We start from the raw sequence: 19605 nt of genomic DNA on the forward strand, positions 1-19605 counted from the left end.
TTGTATGGAACCATCATCGGAGGTACATAGGGGCTATATTCTACCTCCTTTTGCCGCTAAATATGTACAGATGTCTATAAATTTCTGAGATGATAAAACACCTTTAAAGGGGACCTCTCACCAACTCCAACTCACTACATCCTTTGATAGCCATCGCTGTACTGATTCTGGCGCAGTTGGAATTTTTTCTCTAGCCCATACCATTCCTGAGTAATCGTGTTTGTTAGTTTCAGCACATTTATACTCTATTGAGTGGGCGGTCCTTGGCTGAATCAGGGAGACAGGGACCGCCCACCTGACAGCAGAGAATATATTTGTGCTGAAACTAAAACCAAGATTTCTCGGGAACGGTGAGAGCTAGAGAAAAAATTCCAACTGTTCCGGAATCAGCGGAGCAGCCAGTATTGATTAATGCAAAGAGTTGGCATTGGTGGAGGCAGTGAAAATCCCCTTTAAATAATAAAATTATGGTTACCTGCTACCACCAGTAGGTGGAGTTCACTGAAAATTACAATCAAGGTAGTATATACAGTTGGTAGAAGGTAGTCTTGCAAGATGGCAATGGGAATGCTATTTGTGCGCCCAAAAATCCACTCTCCTAATAACAATCACCCAAATAAAAGTCCAAAAAAAAAAAAAAACTTGCTCCATAACTTTTTTAATGTCAAAGTTCACAGTAGTTCAGTCAACCCAAAAACAGTCAACAATTTATCTAAATTTTCGCCGCATGTTGCCTGCCTAGGATTCCAGTTAAATATGCTGTAATGGTACCTGGTGCTGCATGCTCGCTTACATCCGACAGCCGTGCCTTTCTGGTGGCAGCGGCTTTAAGCAACCTGCGTAAATGCGCTCGCTTAAAGAGCGGCTGGATATAAATCTGTTCTCAAACTGTGTAAATGGATCTCACCCCGTGAGCTTTCAGCATTCCGCTCCCAAAACTGCCCAGAAGTGGCACAAACTGTGCCATTCTACTCGCTATGCCATGCCCATTATGGAAGAAACTTCTGCCGTTGCGAGGGTTTAGTCGTGTTTAGGAATAATTTGGCTTTGCTGCAGCTGTTTGAAGAAAACAACAATTATTTTTTACTTAGGTTTTTTTATTTCCTCTATGGTTCGGGTGAATGAGGCGCAGCAACATATAAAAAGTAATTCTTCCAAATGGGCCCAGGGTCAGCAACAGGAGCAGAACAACAAATACCAGGCAAACAATGTGCAGGGCGAGGTAGAAGGAACAAGGTCAGGACCGGAGCCTGACATCAGCAGCAAGCGCCGCATATCCAGGCAACCCAATGTATCCAGTCATTGTAGCCAAATCCAGCAAGACCATGGACGGTCACCAGGACTGGTCACTGGAGCCATAATCCATTCCTGGGACTAAGGAATAGGACTGGATGAGTGTTAATTTGGGCAAATAAAGAGCACCTTGCACTTGGGGCCTCATGGTAATAATATTCTCTACAATTGTATCACCATGGGTGATGAAGATACTGGGTTTACTTTAACATTACCGCCCCAGGTGAAGCTAGCTTTGCCTATAACCAAAAAAAATTATAGCACCCCCTGTTGGAGGGACAACCCAAAATAGTGTATGAGTTGACGCATTACTTGCTGCACATGATGGTTACTGTGTGGTGACATTGCTACGTTAGGAACTCTAGGTGAGTGGCCATTATAATCTGAAGCATAGTGTAAAAATTGGGAACTGCGATGGGGACAACAAATACCTCTATGAACATTTATGAATCCAGCTGATTTTGTCTTTGACTCCAGGACGTCATGTCTGTCTGTGGCCACTAGCTGGTTCTGGTGCACAGATATCTTTCCATGCAAAAATTGTATATTTGATCTGGCAGAGCTGCAAGAGGACTCTCTGCCAACACAGAGCCAACATATTCCAGACGTCAGCCATTAGCATTGTCATTACAACTATTAACTAAACATTAGGAACCGCTATGGGGTATACAAAGAGCCCTGAAAACTTCCATGAACGCTGCTGAGCTTGTCGTACTCCAGCTCTTGAGGAACTACAACTCCCAGCATGCTTCATTTACTTCAATGGCAGATCTGAGAACAGGTGAGCAAGTGTGCATACTGGGAGTTGTAGATTCACAACTGTTGGCGTTCCAAAAGTTGCCGACACATGTCTTGGATTCTTACTCGGTCCAGAGATGCAGCAATATGTCTGTTGATTTCCTCATGAGAGTTCATATCTGCCCGTGGCCCACTTCTTTATGTGTCTGTATGGTATTCAGATGGGGTTTTTTTGTCCAGAAATTCCTTAAAACAGGGACATATCCCAACTTAGTGCAGATTCTGGCCATTAGCATTGTCACTGAGCTATAGCCTAAAAATTAGGGACTGTCATGAGATCTGAAACCAGAGCTGGACCCTGCTGACTCCTGTCGTAGACTCTTACTAGGTCCAAAGCTGCAGTGATAAATCTTTTGGTTTTCTACTATCCAACAGGAGATCACATTTGGCTGTAGCCCTCTTCTTTATATGTATATGGTGCCCAGATTTTTAGTCTACAAATTCTATAAAACAGGGACATATCTCAACACAATTCCGACCATCACCCATCACTAGGGTTGAGTGATCAGGATCGGGAAAGATCAGATCCCGATCGGCAATCGAGCAAATTTTGCGATCGGGATCGGCTGGAAAATGATCGGAGATTGTATTTTAAAATCGATCCTGAAATCTCAAGATCAGCTCAACCCTACTCATCACCATTCCCATTGAACTGCAGCCTAAAAATAAGGGACCACCATGGGATCAACACAAAGCCCTGAAAACACATCTGGACCCTGCTGACTCCTGTATTAGACTCTTACTGGCTCCATAGCTGCAGTGATAAATCTTTTGGTTTTCTACTATCCAGAACTAGTTCACATTTGGCTGTGGCCCCAGTTCTATATGCATATATATGGCGGTCAGATGTTTCCTAGTCTAGAAATTGTACAGCAAAGGGCCAAATACCAATAAATACCTCCAGACTCCACCTCTCAGTATTGTCATTGACGTCTAGTGTAAAAATTAGGGACCGCCATGGGATCAGCAAATACCCCTGAAAACGAATCTGAACCCTGTGGATTTTGTGTTCGACTCCTACAAGGTCCAAAGCTGTCATGTTTCTAAACCATATACCCCCCTTCTTGAATTTCAGCTACTGTAAGTACCCCCTTATACAATGCTGTCTACTAAAAGCGCAAAATAAGTACCCTCTAGACCAGGGGTGCTCACACTTCTTCATCATGTGAGCTACTTTATAAACTGGCAAGGCAAAAGATCTACTACCCACTTCTTGTGGGCGGGGCAGGGGCGGACATGTGGGCGGGATGGGGCGTGTCTGTGGGAGGGGCCAGACATGTGGGCGGGGTCTGACGGAGCGTGAGAGTGGCGTTCTGTGGCTGCCCAGGGATCCCCGGTGTCTGCTTCTTCACAGCGCAGGCTGACAGTTATCTCTGGACACTGGCCCCGCCTTCCAGTGTCCGGAGATGACTCTCAGCCTGCGCTGTGAACAAGCAGAACCCCGGCTCCCTCCATCCCTAAGAGCGGGGAGCGCATCATCCCCCGGAGCTGCTGCTGCCCGGCCTGCAAGTGTCTGGAGTGCTTGTTCACAGCGCAGGCTAAAAGTCGACTCTCAGCCTGCACTGTGAACAAGCAGACACCAGGGATCCCTGGCTGCATCCCGCGATCGACCCATACGTCCTTCGCGATCGACGTATTGGGCACCCCTGACCTAGAGACATCCAGCATCATTCGACCACTTGACCCAAACCTATTGCTCACAGTACGCTCATTGTACGGATGATTAGCTAACAATCCAACAATTATATTCAGATGGTTCTGGGCAGGGGTGAATGCAGCTTTGGATGTGACTAGAGTATAAAGCATTAAACTGACTATAAGAGCTCCAGTCGGTGCAGGCGCGCCAGTCGTCTTATGTCAATGTCACTAGTAAGTATTTTAGAATCTGTTTTATTCTTTTAAGTAAAATTCATCCTTCAGCACAAAAGGCCCAAATAGGTAGAAATCTTTTTCCAAATTATTTAATTTCTTCTTTTTTTCCCCGCTTACATTTGCAAAAAAAAAAAAGTCGCCGCTCGCTTTATCTACAGATGGGAAACAGCTGTGATGGCCGCATGCATACTTAATGGAGGGAGGATTTTATTCTTTATTTTTTTTTATTTTTGGATTTTTTTTTTCTCTAAGTGGTTCTCAAACCTCTCTGGTCATTTATTTAAGTGCAGAATTAAGTAACCCTAAGCTGTTAAACAAAGTGGGCGAAGTAACGTTTTTAGGAGCGGTGTTCAGCGTATGACTTTCACCTCCGGGGAGCGATTATTCTCTTGGAGTGAAAGCACCTGATGTGAAAATGGAATAATAAGGATTATCTGGTGGTCTAAAACAAAGAAGGAAAAAAAATGTCAAAAAATTATGGAAATTTTTATGCTTATTAAATGTTCTGGGGCTGGAAGAAATACAAGAAGCGGGGGAGGGGGAGCGCCGGTTCCTCTACGATAATGTCTATAAATGTGACGTATGATGGTCACACAATGAAGCTATAACCAAAAAAAAAAAAGTGCACATAGTTAAGGTCTTATAGGCACGCCACATCCCACTGTATACCGCCATCATACACAATGCAAGAACCTAATGGACAATTTGGACCCACAGAATCCGCCAGGCGATGAATCCAGAATCTAGTCGTGTGTTTGTCCTGTGACACTTGGGCCATCGCTTTGACATTCACTTATTCATCCCTTTGCTGAGTTTTCTTCTGTTCTATCATAGGAGCCTCCTGTTATCAGTGTGATCTGAGAAATCTGCACAGCCAGGCTTCAGCTTCCTTTACAGACGGTGTAAATAATGCAAAACGCAACCGTCCTCAGGGAGAGGCGGGAAGACTCGGCGCAGAAACGTCCCAGATGACATACTCAATTATTCTGCATTGTCCAAATACATAGAGCACTAGATCAGGATCTGAGAGGGGGGAAGGGAGATGGGAATAGATAGATCAATCGTAACTGAACGTAGAAGAGCTAAAAGAACTTAGTGTGAATTCTATACTAGTACTGCAAACTATAATACTGCCCCTTGTAGACCAGAATATAACTAGTATAATACTACTCCTATGTACAAGAATATAACTACTATAATACTGCTCCTATGTACAAAAATATAACTACTATAATACTACTCCTATGTACAAGAATATAACTACTATAATACTACCTCCTATGTACAAAAATATAACTACTATAATACTACTCCTATGTACAAGAATATAACTACTATAATACAGCCCCTATGTACAAGAATATAACTACTATAATACTACTCCTATGTACAAGAATATAACTACTATAATACTACTCCTATGTACAAGAATATATCTACTATAATACTACTCCTATGTACAAGAATATAACTACTATAATACAGCCCCTATGTACAAGAATATAACTACTATAATACTACTCCTATGTACAAGAATATAACTACTATAATACTACTCCTATGTACAAGAATATATCTACTATAATACTACTCCTATGTACAAGAATATAACTACTGTAATACTGCCCCTATGTACAAGAATATACCTGCTATAATACTGCTCCTATGTACAAGAATATAACTACTATAATACTGCCCCTTGTAGACTAGAATATAACTACTATAATACTGCTCCTATGTACAAGAATATATCTACTATAATACTGCTCCTATGTACAAGAATATAACTACTATAATACTGCCCCTTGTAGACTAGAATATAACTACTATAATACTACTCCTATGTACAAGAATATAACTACTATAATACTACTCCTATGTACAAGAATATATCTACTATAATACTACTCCTATGTACAAGAATATAACTACTGTAATACTGCCCCTATGTACAAGAATATACCTGCTATAATACTGCTCCTATGTACAAGAATATAACTACTATAATACTGCCCCTTGTAGACTAGAATATAACTACTATAATACTGCTCCTATGTACAAGAATATATCTACTATAATACTGCTCCTATGTACAAGAATATATCTACTATAATACTGCCCCTATGTACAAGAATATAACTACTATAATACTGCTCCTATGTACAAGAATATATCTACTATAATACTACTCCTATATGTACAAGAATATAACTACTATAATACTACTCCTATGTACAAGAATATAACTACTGTAATACTGTCCCTATGTACAAGAATACAACTACTATAATACTACTCCTATATACAGGAATATAACTACTATAATACTACCTCCTATGTACAAGAATATAACTACTATAATACTGCTCCTATGTACAAGAATATAACTACTATAATACTACTCCTATGTACAAGAATATAACTACTGTAATACTACTCCTATATACAAGAATATAACTACTATAATACTACCTCGTATGTACAAGAATATAACTACTATAATACTACTCCTATGTACAAGAATATAACTACTATAATACTACTCATATGTACAAGAATATAACTACTATAATACTGCTCCTATGTACAAGAATATAACTACTATAATACTACTCCTATGTACAAGAATATAGCTACTATAATACTACTCCTATGTACAAGAATATAACTACTATAATACTACCCCCTATGTACAAGAATATAACTACTATAATACTACTCCTATGTACAAGAATATAACTACTATAATACTACTCCTATGTACAAGAATATAACTACTATAATACTGCTCCTATGTACAAGAATATAACTACTATAATACTACTCCTATGTATAAGAATATAACTACTGTAATATAACTACTATAATACTACTCCTATGTACAAGAATATAACTACTATAATACTACCCCCTATGTACAAGAATATAACTACTATAATACTACTCTTATGTACAAGAATATAACTACTATAATACTACTCATATGTACAAGAATATAACTACTATAATACTGCTCCTATGTATAAGAATATAACTACTATAATATAACTACTATAATACTACTCCTATGTACAAGAATATAACTACTATAATATAACTACTATAATACTACTCATATGTACAAGAATATAACTACTATAATACTACTCCTATGTACAAGAATATAACTACTATAATATGACTCCTATGTACAAGAATATAACTACTATAATACTACTCATATGTACAAGAATATAACTACTATAATACTACTCCTATGTACAAGAATATAACTACTATAATACTACTCCTATGTACAAGAATATAACTACTATAATACTACTCCTATGTATAAGAATATAACTACTATAATATAACTACTATAATACTACTCCTATGTACAAGAATATAACTACTATAATATAACTACTATAATACTACTCATATGTACAAGAATATAACTACTATAATACTACTCCTATGTACAAGAATATAACTACTATAATACGACTCCTATGTACAAGAATATAACTACTATAATACTACTCCTATGTATAAGAATATAACTACTATAATACTACTCCTATGTACAAGAATATAACTACTATAATACTACTCCTATGTACAAGAATATAACTACTATAATACTACTCATATGTACAAGAATATAACTACTATAATACTGCTCCTATGTATAAGAATATAACTACTATAATACTACTCCTATGTACAAGAATATAACTACTATAATACTACTCCTATGTACAAGAATATAACTACTATAATACTACTCCTATGTACAAGAATATAACTACTATAATACTGCTCCTATCCACAAGAATATACCGTAACCACTATAATATAATGCTGAGTATGTTGATGGTGTTTGCAATTGTCTCTCTTCTTTCTTTTTTTGTCATGTACTATTAACTCTTGGATCTCCTGATTCTTTTGCAGACATGCCTGTGTGATCCGCGGTCAGGTGATTACATCAGATGGGACTCCACTTGTCGGTGTAAATATCAGCTTCATCAATGCCCCTCTTCTCGGTTATACCATCAGTAGACAAGATGGCAGGTAATAATTTCCCTCTTTCTGTAGATGGCAGATAGACTGTGCCGTAGTTGGTGTATATGCGGTGTATATGGTCAGTATAGGTTACTGCTGCTACCCCAGTAACAAAGTACCGTATATACTCGAGTATAAGCCGAGGTCCCTAATTTTACCACAAAAAACTGGGAAAACTTATTGCAAAAAAACTGTGCTGAAAAACTAGGCTTATACTCGAGTATATACGGTATCTGGCAGTAAACCTGTTAATGTGCTATATCAATGGCCGGCGGTATACAGAGCATGACCTCAAGCCAATAATACCGTATAGTGGTGCACATCTGCTGCCATACTGATCACTAGCACCAAGTAGCAGATAGCAGCGACAATTCACCAGCAATTACTTTCTCCCATCCGGCGAGTAGATTATAAAGGAGAGGGGTAAGCGGAGTGAAGTAGCACATGACAGCAGGCCCAGACTACACAGGGGTGGTTTGTAGTCTGATACCATGGAGACCCATTAGTCTGTATAGGACCTGTGTACACAAAACAATAGAAATTTTTTGAATCAAAAACTATTTGCAAAGTTGCTTGATTTTTTTTTTTTTATTGTAAACTTGCTAAAGTCATTAAAAACCTGGTTGCAAAAGTCTTCCTACCCCCTGACATGAATTTTGAAGCCCCGCAGATACCTCACTTGTAAACACGTCCCGCCATGCCGAATAGATTTATATTAGTGCGGCATTAATGTTAATGTATACTGGAAACGACATGTAAAAGCGTCACCGGAGGAGATTTATGTGACTAAGAAGAGGTGCGCGGAAACATCTGGGAGCAATCATCATAAATAAGTGATCAGGCCAGGAACCTCGCAGGGACCCGGCGCAACAAGACCTATTAGATGGGATCATTACCGAGCCGGGTTTAGAACACCAATGCGTTGGGGGGGTCGGAAATCATTTTTTAAATTTTTTTTAAAAATTTTAATTTTTTTTTTACCACCTGATTCCCTATATTAGTCTATGCCACTGTAATATCAGGTAATTAAGTGAGATGTTTCATTATAGCGCTAATTGTATTGTCAGGCGGATCGCTGCAGGTAGAGCTAATTAACTGCCACGTTATGTCAGCTCGCTTATATAAACACGGGACAATATTTTATTTTTTTATTTATTTTTTTAATTAAATTTTTATTAAAGCGGAATGAATTTTTTTGTAATATGAAATGGAATGGTTTTTTATAAATATTGTGACACTCGGTAATCTAATGTGCGGGGAATTAGCGGCAAATTGATTTTTAATTATTTCAAATATATTATTTTACGTACGTCAGTTTAGGCCGATTTGTATTAGAATTTTTTTTTTTTTTATTGTTTCCTAATTTTTTTCCAAATTCAATTTTATTTTAAGTGAATTAATTTTTTTTTAATTTTCTGAATTTATTTTAATTAGCGGGGCCCTAACTAATTTAATATCCTGAAATTGATTTTAATTATTTCAAATCAGATTTTAATTTATTTATTTTTTTCGTTTCCTTTTTTTTTAACGAACTTTTATTTCACGCGAATTAAATTTTTCATTCCACAAATTTACTTTTTAAATTTTGTGACGGGTAATTTAATAGCCAAAATGGATTTTAAAAATTTTAAAATTTCAATATTTAGTTAATTTTTCTATATTATTATTATTTTCTTTAATTTTTAAATTTATTTTGTTTCATTTTTTTGAAATAAATTTTATTTCACGTGAATTAAATTTTTCATTTCACAAATTTACTTTTTGAATTCTGTGTCGGGTAATTTAATAGCCTAAATGGATTTTTTAAATTTTAAAAGTTAAATTTTTTGTTAATTTTTCAATTTTATTATTATTATTTTTTTAATTATAAATATTTCAACCACAATGAATTTTTTTATTTTTTTTTGTTTACAGCTTTGACCTTGTCACCAATGGCGGCATCTCCATCACTTTACGGTTCGAGCGGGCGCCATTTATCACGCAGGAACATACGCTGTGGTTGCCGTGGGACCGCTTCTTCGTTATGGAGACCATCACAATGAGACTGGAGGAGAACGAGATCGCCAGCTGTGACCTGAGCAGCTTCGCCCGTCCCAATCCCGTTCTCTCCCCGGCTCCGCTAACGGCGTTCGCCAGCTCGTGCTCGGAGAAGGGACCCATTGTACCTGAAATCCAGGTAAGTGCAAAGCGAGGTCATAAACATGTTTGCTGCAGCTCTAACAGAACTAGAGAACTAGTGTCATTCTGCTAAACAATAATTCATCCGTTTTCTGACCCTATAGTGTCCTACTCCTGTCACATCCAAAGCTGCACTCAAGACCGTGCCTTAGAGTTGGCTCGGATTTAGTGGGAAGAGGTTGAATGCAGCTCTTGATGTGACTGGAGAAGATTCAGTTCAAGTTTTATTTTCGAAGAACACATCACCAATTTTTTTTAATTTACTTATTAAAACCCGATTTTTAAAAAAAATTTAAAAAATTTTCTGTCAATTTTGTATTCTATTTCCTGTCCCTGATTATGGGGGCGGCCATCTTGGCTGAGCTTCTCCTCTGCTCTGTTAACAGCATTTAGTGATCTGCTTTACAGCACAGTCATGGCCATAGGCAGCCATAGTCTGGAGCCGACTCATTGAGGTCTGGGGAGAGGTTTCTGGGCATGCTCAGTGCAGGGAGGGGGAGGAGATAAGCTGTGACATCATCTGTTGCGATTTAATCATGGTTTAGGGGTGTTGCCTGTAGAGGTGTTATCTTCTATTGTAATCCTGTCTATAATGTAAATAAGGTAACTGCTGAAAAGAAAACCCGTGCAGAATCGGCAACCGTCTCTTATTAGGCTTAGTGGCCAGAGTGATAATTGAAGAATATAGCATTTTTCTTATTAGGCTTAGTGGCCAGAGTGAAAATTGAAGGATATAGTATTTTTCTTTTACAAAATTCTTTAAAAATTTTTTTACTTTATACAATTTTTTTATTGTATTTTTAAGACTTGGATCATTCTGTATCGCTTGATTCCTTTCTAAACTAATCTTAAGTTTCATGCTCTGGTCACATCCAAAGCTGCATTACCGTTTATTGCCATAGTCTGGTTACTCTCATCTCAGAAGCATATATTATGTTGAGACAATAAGTCATCAGGAGATTTGAGTCAGTAAACTAGTAGATCTTTGAATGCAGCTTTGGAAGGGACTGGAGTAGAAGTTGTCTTCTAATTTTCAGTAAGCAAATGATGTTGCGGTACAATGCTAGGCGGTATGCTGCGGTACAATGCTAGGCGGTATGCTGCGGTACAATGCTAGGCGGTATGCTGCGGTACAATGCTAGGCGGTATGTTGCGGTACAATGCTAGGCGGTATGCTGCGGTACAATGCTAGGCGGTATGCTGCGGTACAATGCTAGGCGGTATGCTGCGGTACAATGCTAGGCGGTATGTTGCGGTACAATGCTATCTACGATATCAATAGAGGACTAGAAATATATCGTACTAATTCACACTCCTCTCACATCCAAAGCTGCTGACGAATCGGCAAAGGACTGAAGCCTAAGTGCCATGACAAAAGTTTCGATGCAGCTTTCGAGTGATTGGAGAAGAAGACTTATTACAAATTGGATATCAGAGTGCCTGGCTCTCTTGTCACCTCCAAAGCTGCATTCAACATTGGATTTTGGTGATTTGTCCCGTTGCCGCATTCTTAAAGGCACGGGCCGGATGCAGGAGGGGCACAGAGGCGACTTTTATCAATCTTCGGCAAGTCTTTGCCCGGGATCCTGGCGGAGCCACCTGCTTAATGGAAGCCATTTGTTTAATTAGCTCAGGAGATCTTGACGCCGAGCAAAGTCGTCTTAATGATGGAATCGAGGACTTCCAGCCTCATGAACAATGTTTACATATCAGACGGGATAAATGGCGCTGTCAGGGTGATGGAAGACTTCACCGACGAGAAAATTAAAGTGTACTTTACATGCGCGCCGTTGTTTACCGCCTCAGGAAATCAGCCATATTGCCACACTTGCAGATTTAGTTTTTTCCGCCTTTAACCTCAATTTACAAGACGTCTAAAGCTTAAGTGTCCACATGTCCTAGAGAGCCGCACTAAAGTGGACCAAATGGAAGCCATCCCTGGGCAAAATACAGCTTTCCCATGGCCCTGAATGGCGTATAACTCTTCATTTTTATGCAGCAACCAATATCCCTCAAGTTTCCTATTTAAGATAGCTTTTACTGTGTCAGTGTCAGTCTCCACTGCAGTTCCGGAATTCTATTCATTCACAAAAAAAATCAGAATGAGCATTCCTATAGTTCCAGGGGGTGAATATTAGACTCTCGCAGTGCATTATGGGTAGAGATGGTGATTTTGGTGATTTTTGATGTTAAACTTTTATTTTCTTAGGCCTTACAAGAAGAAATTAAGATCCCCGGGAGCAAAATCAAACTGAACTATTTGAGCACAAGGAACGCGGGTTACAAGTCCGTCCTGAGGATCAGCCTCACCCACCCCACCATCCCATTCAACCTCATGAAAGTCCACCTGATGGTCGCCGTAGAGGGTCGCCTCTTCAGGAAGTGGTTCGCGGCCGCCCCTGACCTGTCCTACTTTTTCATTTGGGACAAGACGGACGTGTACAGCCAGAAAGTCTACGGGTTGTCCGAAGCTTTCGGTAAGTTGCCGGAAGATGTGATTGTATGCTTAGTTTTACCTTGGTGCATGCTCCAATCACATCCAAAGCAGCATGTAAAACGCAGTCAGGGTGCAAGATGTTAAAATTACGAAATGCAACAACACTCTATGACAATATAATGTGTTTCCATGGCGTTTACATAACTGGACGAGAAGGGGGTCACATACTTTTACATTACTAGGTCACTGGATTAAGGGGATATTGTCACTCCTTGGGGAGAGACCACCATATAGGCGTGTGGAGACTTATTAAGCCTTTAGCACTCCACTTCGCAAAGGACCATGGGAAAAATATGCAAATCTGTCTTCCATGATGTAATTAGGAAGTCAGCTGCTGCCTCAGTATTGCAAACCAATAGAGGGCGCTCACTGGAATGTGCAAACCTGTCTTCCCTGATGTAGTTTCCTAACTACATCAGGGAAGACAGTCTTGCACATTCCAGTGAGCGCCCTCTATTGGTTTGCAATACTGAGGCAGCAGCTGACTTCCTAATTACATCATGGAAGACAGATTGGTCACTGGATTGATAGATTTATCACTCTCTCTTTCCAAATGCAGCTTTGGATGTGACTGGAGCACAAACAATGACACAACTGAACACTAGTACATATGCGTTGTCTCCATTCACTGACAGCAAGTAGATGAGGGATGAGTGATGCTCTAGTGCTATGTGTCGCCCCCTGCTGGCAGTGCCGTATTCTCTATATTTGGAGCCATCACTACCTCCGTCTCTCCTCCAGTGTCCGTCGGCTACGAGTATGAATCCTGCCCCGACCTCATCCTATGGGAGAAGAGGACCGCCATATTGCAGGGGTACGAAATTGAGGCGTCCAAGCTGGGAGGTTGGTCTCTGGACAAACATCACGCCCTCAATATCCAGACTGGTGAGTAACACGACGCGTTTATTGTGTGTTTTATTCTTTATTCGGATTGTGGACCATTGGAGTTGTGGCTGATAACAGAGAACAATAGATTCCACATAGCTGCATTGAAATGAAGAGAATACAAATTGGGTGTAATGTCCCTTTAAGGCCACCAGATGTCCCCTCCCCCTGATTTACATAATGTATTCACTATGTTAATGTTCTTAAAGGGACATACACCCCATATTTCCTCTATATAAAGACTAACAGAAACGTTCTTGTTGGGCTCAGGAATCCTGCACAAAGGCAACGGCGAGAACCAGTTCATCTCCCAGCAGCCGGCCGTCATCGGCAGCACCATGGGCAACGGGCGGCGCCGAAGCATCTCCTGCCCCAGCTGTAACGGTTTAGCAGATGGCAACAAGCTCTTGGCCCCAGTTGCCCTCACGTGTGGCCCCGATGGAAGCCTTTACGTCGGAGACTTCAACTACATCCGAAGGATCTTCCCCTCCGGCAATGTCACCAACATCCTGGAGCTGAGGTAGAGACGCCAAATCGGCAAATTAAATTTGGCGCCATCGTATATGTAGTATATAAACACCACCAAGGGGGTCACTGGTTAAAGACCTCCCAGAGAGCCCATAAGAAAGGGCATCACCTAGTGCGGAGGACTCAGCCCAGCTATACTTTCCTATTCATTTCAATGGTCACCCTGCAATACTATAGCTCACCACTAGTGGCCACTGCAGAAGAAATCTAAGTCCAGCTACAAATAAACAAAAAAATAAATAAATAAAATAAAAAAGATCGTCGTGGGGATTAGTAACCGGGTTTCTTGCATTTCTTCAATAGTGGGGTCCCTAATTTATTAACTCCGCTCCCTTTGTTAACCATTTTTGTTCCCAAAATTCAAAAAGATTTAGACAATATCTACACACAATGACCACATAAAACACTTGCATGACAAATTCAGCTCTGCTACATCTGTTACGTGCTGAATTCCTGACTGTTACATTAACCCTTATATTTCCTCCCTCTTTACTAACACTCCTCCTTCTCTCTGCCTCTCTTGTCTTCTCTCAGAAATAAAGATTTCAGACACAGGTAAGATCTCCGCAACTCCCCGCACTCTCACATTTTCAAGCTTTTGCATGTGATATTGTCCTCTTCTAGATCACCGCATATTAGTGTGGCCCATTTAAGAGATTTTATATTGAGTTTACCAATGTGGTTAATATGCGGATGAAGCCTGTCTCATATTTTGCTCTTGAAGGGGTATTCCACCTTAATTCAACCCCTGAGCTTATATATTATATTCTTGTAGAGGCAACAACACAATGGTATGGGGATAGTACTGTAATTATACGATTTTACATGGGGGGCGTATTATAGGAAAAGTATTCTTTAACATAGGGGGCAGTATTATAGTAGTTATATTCTTGTACATAGGAGCAGTATTATAGTAGTTATATTCTTGTACATAGGAGTAGTATTATAGTAGTTATATTCTTGTACATAGGAGGAGTATTATAGTAGTTATATTCTTGTACATAGGAGTAGTATTATAGTAGTTATATTCTTGTACATAGGAGTAGTATTATAGTAGTTATATTCTTGTACATAGGAGTAGTATTATAGTAGTTATATTCTTGTACATAGGAGTAGTATTATAGTAGTTATATTCTTGTACATAGGAGGTAGTATTATAGTAGTTATATTCTTGTACATAGGAGTAGTATTATAGTAGTTATATTCTTGTACATAGGAGTAGTATTATAGTAGTTATATTCTTGTACATAGGGGGCAGTATTATAGTAGTTATATTCTTGTACATAGGGGTAGTATTATAGTAGTTATATTCTTGTACATAGGAGCAGTATTATAGTAGTTATATTCTTGTACATAGGAGCAGTATTATAGCAGTTATATTCTTGTACATAGGGGTAGTATTATAGTAGTTATATTCTTGTACATAGGAGTAGTATTATAGTAGTTATATTCTTGTACATAGGAGCAGTATTATAGTAGTTATATTCTTGAGAAAAAATTCCAAAAAGGATTCAAACAAAGTTTGAAGGATCTGCAGCTCAGAGGAGGTTAAAACTCAAAAAAACTTTATTTCATACTTTTAAAAGGACTCACCCCAAGTGGGTGAATACATTCAGAGGTTTAACAACAGAGCATAGTGAGAAAAAGATAGAAAAATGTGGAAATAAAACCAAAAACCGCTGACGCGTTTCGGGACAGATTTTTAGTGTACCTTAATCATAGCGGAATACAGCTATGTACAGTACAGTATTCCGTACAGGCTGTATTCCGCTATGATTAAGGGACACTAAAAATCTGTCCCGAAACGCGTCAGCGGTTTTTGGTTTTATTTCCACATTTTTCTATCTTTTTCTCACTATGCTCTGTTGTTAAACCTCTGAATGTATTCACCCACTTGGGGTGAGTCCTTTTAAAAGTATGAAATAAAGTTTTTTTGAGTTTTAACCTCCTCTGAGCTGCAGATCCTTTAAACTTTGTTTGAATCCTTTTTGGAATTTTTTCTCATCGTTTTGCTCCAAGAGGTCAAGGAGAACAGGGTCGTGCACCACAGGAGGACAGGTGAACGGAAGATAGGTGAGCTACTTCTCTATTTTTTCTAAAAGTGTAGTTATATTCTTGTACATAGGAGGTAGTATTATAGTAGTTATATTCTTGTACATAGGAGGTAGTATTATAGTAGTTATATTCTTGTACATAGGAGGTAGTATTATAGTAGTTATATTCTTGTACATAGGAGTCGTATTATAGTAGTTATATTCTTGTACATAGGAGGTAGTATTATAGTAGTTATATTCTTGTACATAGGAGGTAGTATTATAGTAGTTATATTCTTGTACATAGGAGTAGTATTATAGTAGTTATATTCTTGTACATAGGAGTAGTATTATAGTAGTTATATTCTTGTATGTAGGAGTAGTATTATAGTAGTTATATTCTTGTACATAGGAGGTAGTATTATAGTAGTTATATTCTTGTACATAGGAGTAGTATTATAGTAGTTATATTCTTGTACATAGGAGTAGTATTATAGTAGTTATATTCTTGTATGTAGGAGTAGTATTATAGTAGTTATATTCTTGTACATAGGAGGTAGTATTATAGTAGTTATATTCTTGTACGTAAGGGCAGTATTATAGTAGTTATATTCTTGTACATAGGAGTAGTATTATAGTAGTTATATTCTTGTACATAGGAGTAGTATTATAGTAGTTATATTCTTGTACATAGGAGTAGTATTATAGTAGTTATATTCTTGTACATAGGAGCAGTATTATAGTAGTTATATTCTTGTACATAGGAGCAGTATTATAGTAGTTATATTCTTGTACATAGGAGTAGTATTATAGTAGTTATATTCTTGTACATAGGAGCAGTATTATAGTAGTTATATTCTTGTACATAGGAGCAGTATTATAGTAGTTATATTCTTGTACATAGGAGTAGTATTATAGTAGTTATATTCTTGTACATAGGAGTAGTATTATAGTAGTTATATTCTTGTACATAGGAGTAGTATTATAGTAGTTATATTCTTGTACATAGGAGCAGTATTATAGTAGTTATATTCTTGTACATAGGAGCAGTATTATAGTAGTTATATTCTTGTACATAGGAGTAGTATTATAGTAGTTATATTCTTGTACATAGGAGCAGTATTATAGTAGTTATATTCTTGTACATAGGAGCAGTATTATAGTAGTTATATTCTTGTACATAGGAGGTAGTATTATAGTAGTTATATTCTTGTACATAGGAGCAGTATTATAGTAGTTATATTCTTGTACATAGGAGCAGTATTATAGTAGTTATATTCTTGTACATAAGGGCAGTATTATAGTAGTTATATTCTTGTACATAGGAGTAGTATTATAGTAGTTATATTCTTGTACATAGGAGTAGTATTATAGTAGTTATATTCTTGTACATAGGAGTAGTATTATAGTAGTTATATTCTTGTACATAGGAGCAGTATTATAGTAGTTATATTCTTGTACATAGGAGCAGTATTATAGTAGTTATATTCTTGTACATAGGAGGTAGTATTATAGTAGTTATATTCTTGTACATAGGAGCAGTATTATAGTAGTTATATTCTTGTACATAGGAGCAGTATTATAGTAGTTATATTCTTGTACATAAGGGCAGTATTATAGTAGTTATATTCTTGTACATAGGAGTAGTATTATAGTAGTTATATTCTTGTACATAGGAGTCGTATTATAGTAGTTATATTCTTGTACATAGGAGGTAGTATTATAGTAGTTATATTCTTGTACATAGGAGTAGTATTATAGTAGTTATATTCTTGTACATAGGAGCAGTATTATAGTAGTTATATTCTTGTACATAGGAGTAGTATTATAGTAGTTATATTCTTGTACATAGGAGTAGTATTATAGTAGTTATATTCTTGTACATAGGAGCAGTATTATATTAGTTATATTCTTGTACATAGGAGTAGTATTATAGTAGTTATATTCTTGTACATAGGAGTAGTATTATAGTAGTTATATTTTTGTACATAGGAGTAGTATTATAGTAGTTATATTCTTATACATAGGGGCAGTATTATACTATTACACCACTGATTAAATATGTATCCATTAGAGGAACCATTAGCAATCATCCTCAGACTCTGTCACAGACTCTTTATCTATGACGCAGCACCCCCTACTGGCCATATTGAAAGCATATCTCTACCACATTGGCTTTTATCTAAGCATCTTGTTTCCTCCCCACATATAATTGTTGTGCGCCATTTCTATCCCAGTCATTTTTCAGTATAATGTTCCTTTAAATGGTTTTGTAATGGTTTAGCTGAGATTGAGTCTGGTACCGTTAATCAGTGACTGACATTGGGATCCATCCATCTTGGAGCCCGACTTTCCGCATGCCGCCATGCATGGAGAAGATGGATGGGCGGAATATGTCACCCGGATTCCTTGTTGCTGAAATCTTCCCTTTAAGACGAGGGGCTGCTCAGCTAATTGCCTGGCTCGTCTTGATACATAGTGTAAGACATGATGGATGGCGGCCCAGCTCCTCGTGCAGCCGGCAATGAGCTGAGATATTAGGGCCGCGGTAGCATTGTGTCTTTCATGGTTAATTAGCTCTGGCGCAGTTTATCCAAGGAGTAATTTCTAATGTAATATTTCCTGCTCGCTAGTCCATGAGAATCCACCAATCATGATTAGAGGAGCGGACGCCGCGCCATTCCTCTCCTCACCGATAATTAGGGACATTTTATGAGAAGGAATTCCCGGTGATGGTCAAGAAAAATATTTAAAGAGGGTCGTCCAGTCTCCATATAGTGAATAGCAGGGGTCATTGTTTATAGTCACAGAATATCCACCTTGGCCTGCTCACAAAGCTGAGAGGTTGGAACTACGTTGGAGCATTATAATCCACTCAGTGTCCCAGCTATGCGACACCCATAAATGACATAGCTCCATGCCTACTCCGAGAGACAGTGCAGCCCCAGGTCCTCCCAGAGACCGTGCAGCCCCATGTCCTCCCAGAGACTGTGCAGCCCCATGTCCTCCCAGAGACCGTGCAGCCCCATGTCCTCCCAGAGACCGTGCAGCCCCATGTCCTCCCAGAGACCGTGCAGCCCCATGTCCTTTTATAGACTGTGCAGCCCCATGTCCTCCCAGAGACTGTGCAGCCCCATGTCCTCCCAGAGACTGTGCAGCCCCATGTCCTCTCAGAGACTGTGCAGCCCCATGTCCTCCCAGAGACTGTGCAGCCCCATGTCCTACCACAGACTGTGCAGCCCCATGTCCTACCACAGACTGTGCAGCCCCATGTCCTACCACAGACTGTGCAGCCCATGTCCTCCCAGAGACTGTACGGCCCCATGTCCTCCCACAGACCGTGAAACCCCATGTCCTCCCAGAGACTGTGTAGCCCCATGTCCTCCCAGAGACTGTGCAGCCCCATGTCCTCCCAGAGACTGTGCAGCCCCATGTCCTCCCAGAGACCGTGCAGCCCCATGTCCTCCCAGAGAC

At 38.9% G+C, this 19605-nt stretch overlaps 1 protein-coding gene across 6 annotated transcripts in view; it reads left to right on the forward strand.

The window, feature by feature from the left end:
• TENM4 (teneurin transmembrane protein 4) overlaps positions 1-19605 on the forward strand; it is a 1026741-nt gene that overhangs the window by 970675 nt on the left and 36461 nt on the right. For 4 of the 6 annotated variants that reach the window (XM_075266230.1, XM_075266233.1, XM_075266234.1 and 1 more), the window contains 6 exons: positions 7900-8019; positions 9925-10186; positions 12398-12665; positions 13427-13570; positions 13841-14090; positions 14633-14653. In XM_075266230.1, coding sequence (XP_075122331.1) covers positions 7900-8019; positions 9925-10186; positions 12398-12665; positions 13427-13570; positions 13841-14090; positions 14633-14653 — 1065 coding nt within the window. The remainder of the gene's footprint in view (positions 1-7899; positions 8020-9924; positions 10187-12397; positions 12666-13426; positions 13571-13840; positions 14091-14632; positions 14654-19605) is intronic. The other 2 variants (XM_075266232.1, XM_075266235.1) reach the window with 1 other exon arrangement.

The sequence above is a fragment of the Leptodactylus fuscus genome, chromosome 2 (assembly GCF_031893055.1).
Source record: "Leptodactylus fuscus isolate aLepFus1 chromosome 2, aLepFus1.hap2, whole genome shotgun sequence".
In the NCBI taxonomy this organism is placed as follows: Eukaryota; Metazoa; Chordata; class Amphibia; order Anura; family Leptodactylidae; genus Leptodactylus; species Leptodactylus fuscus.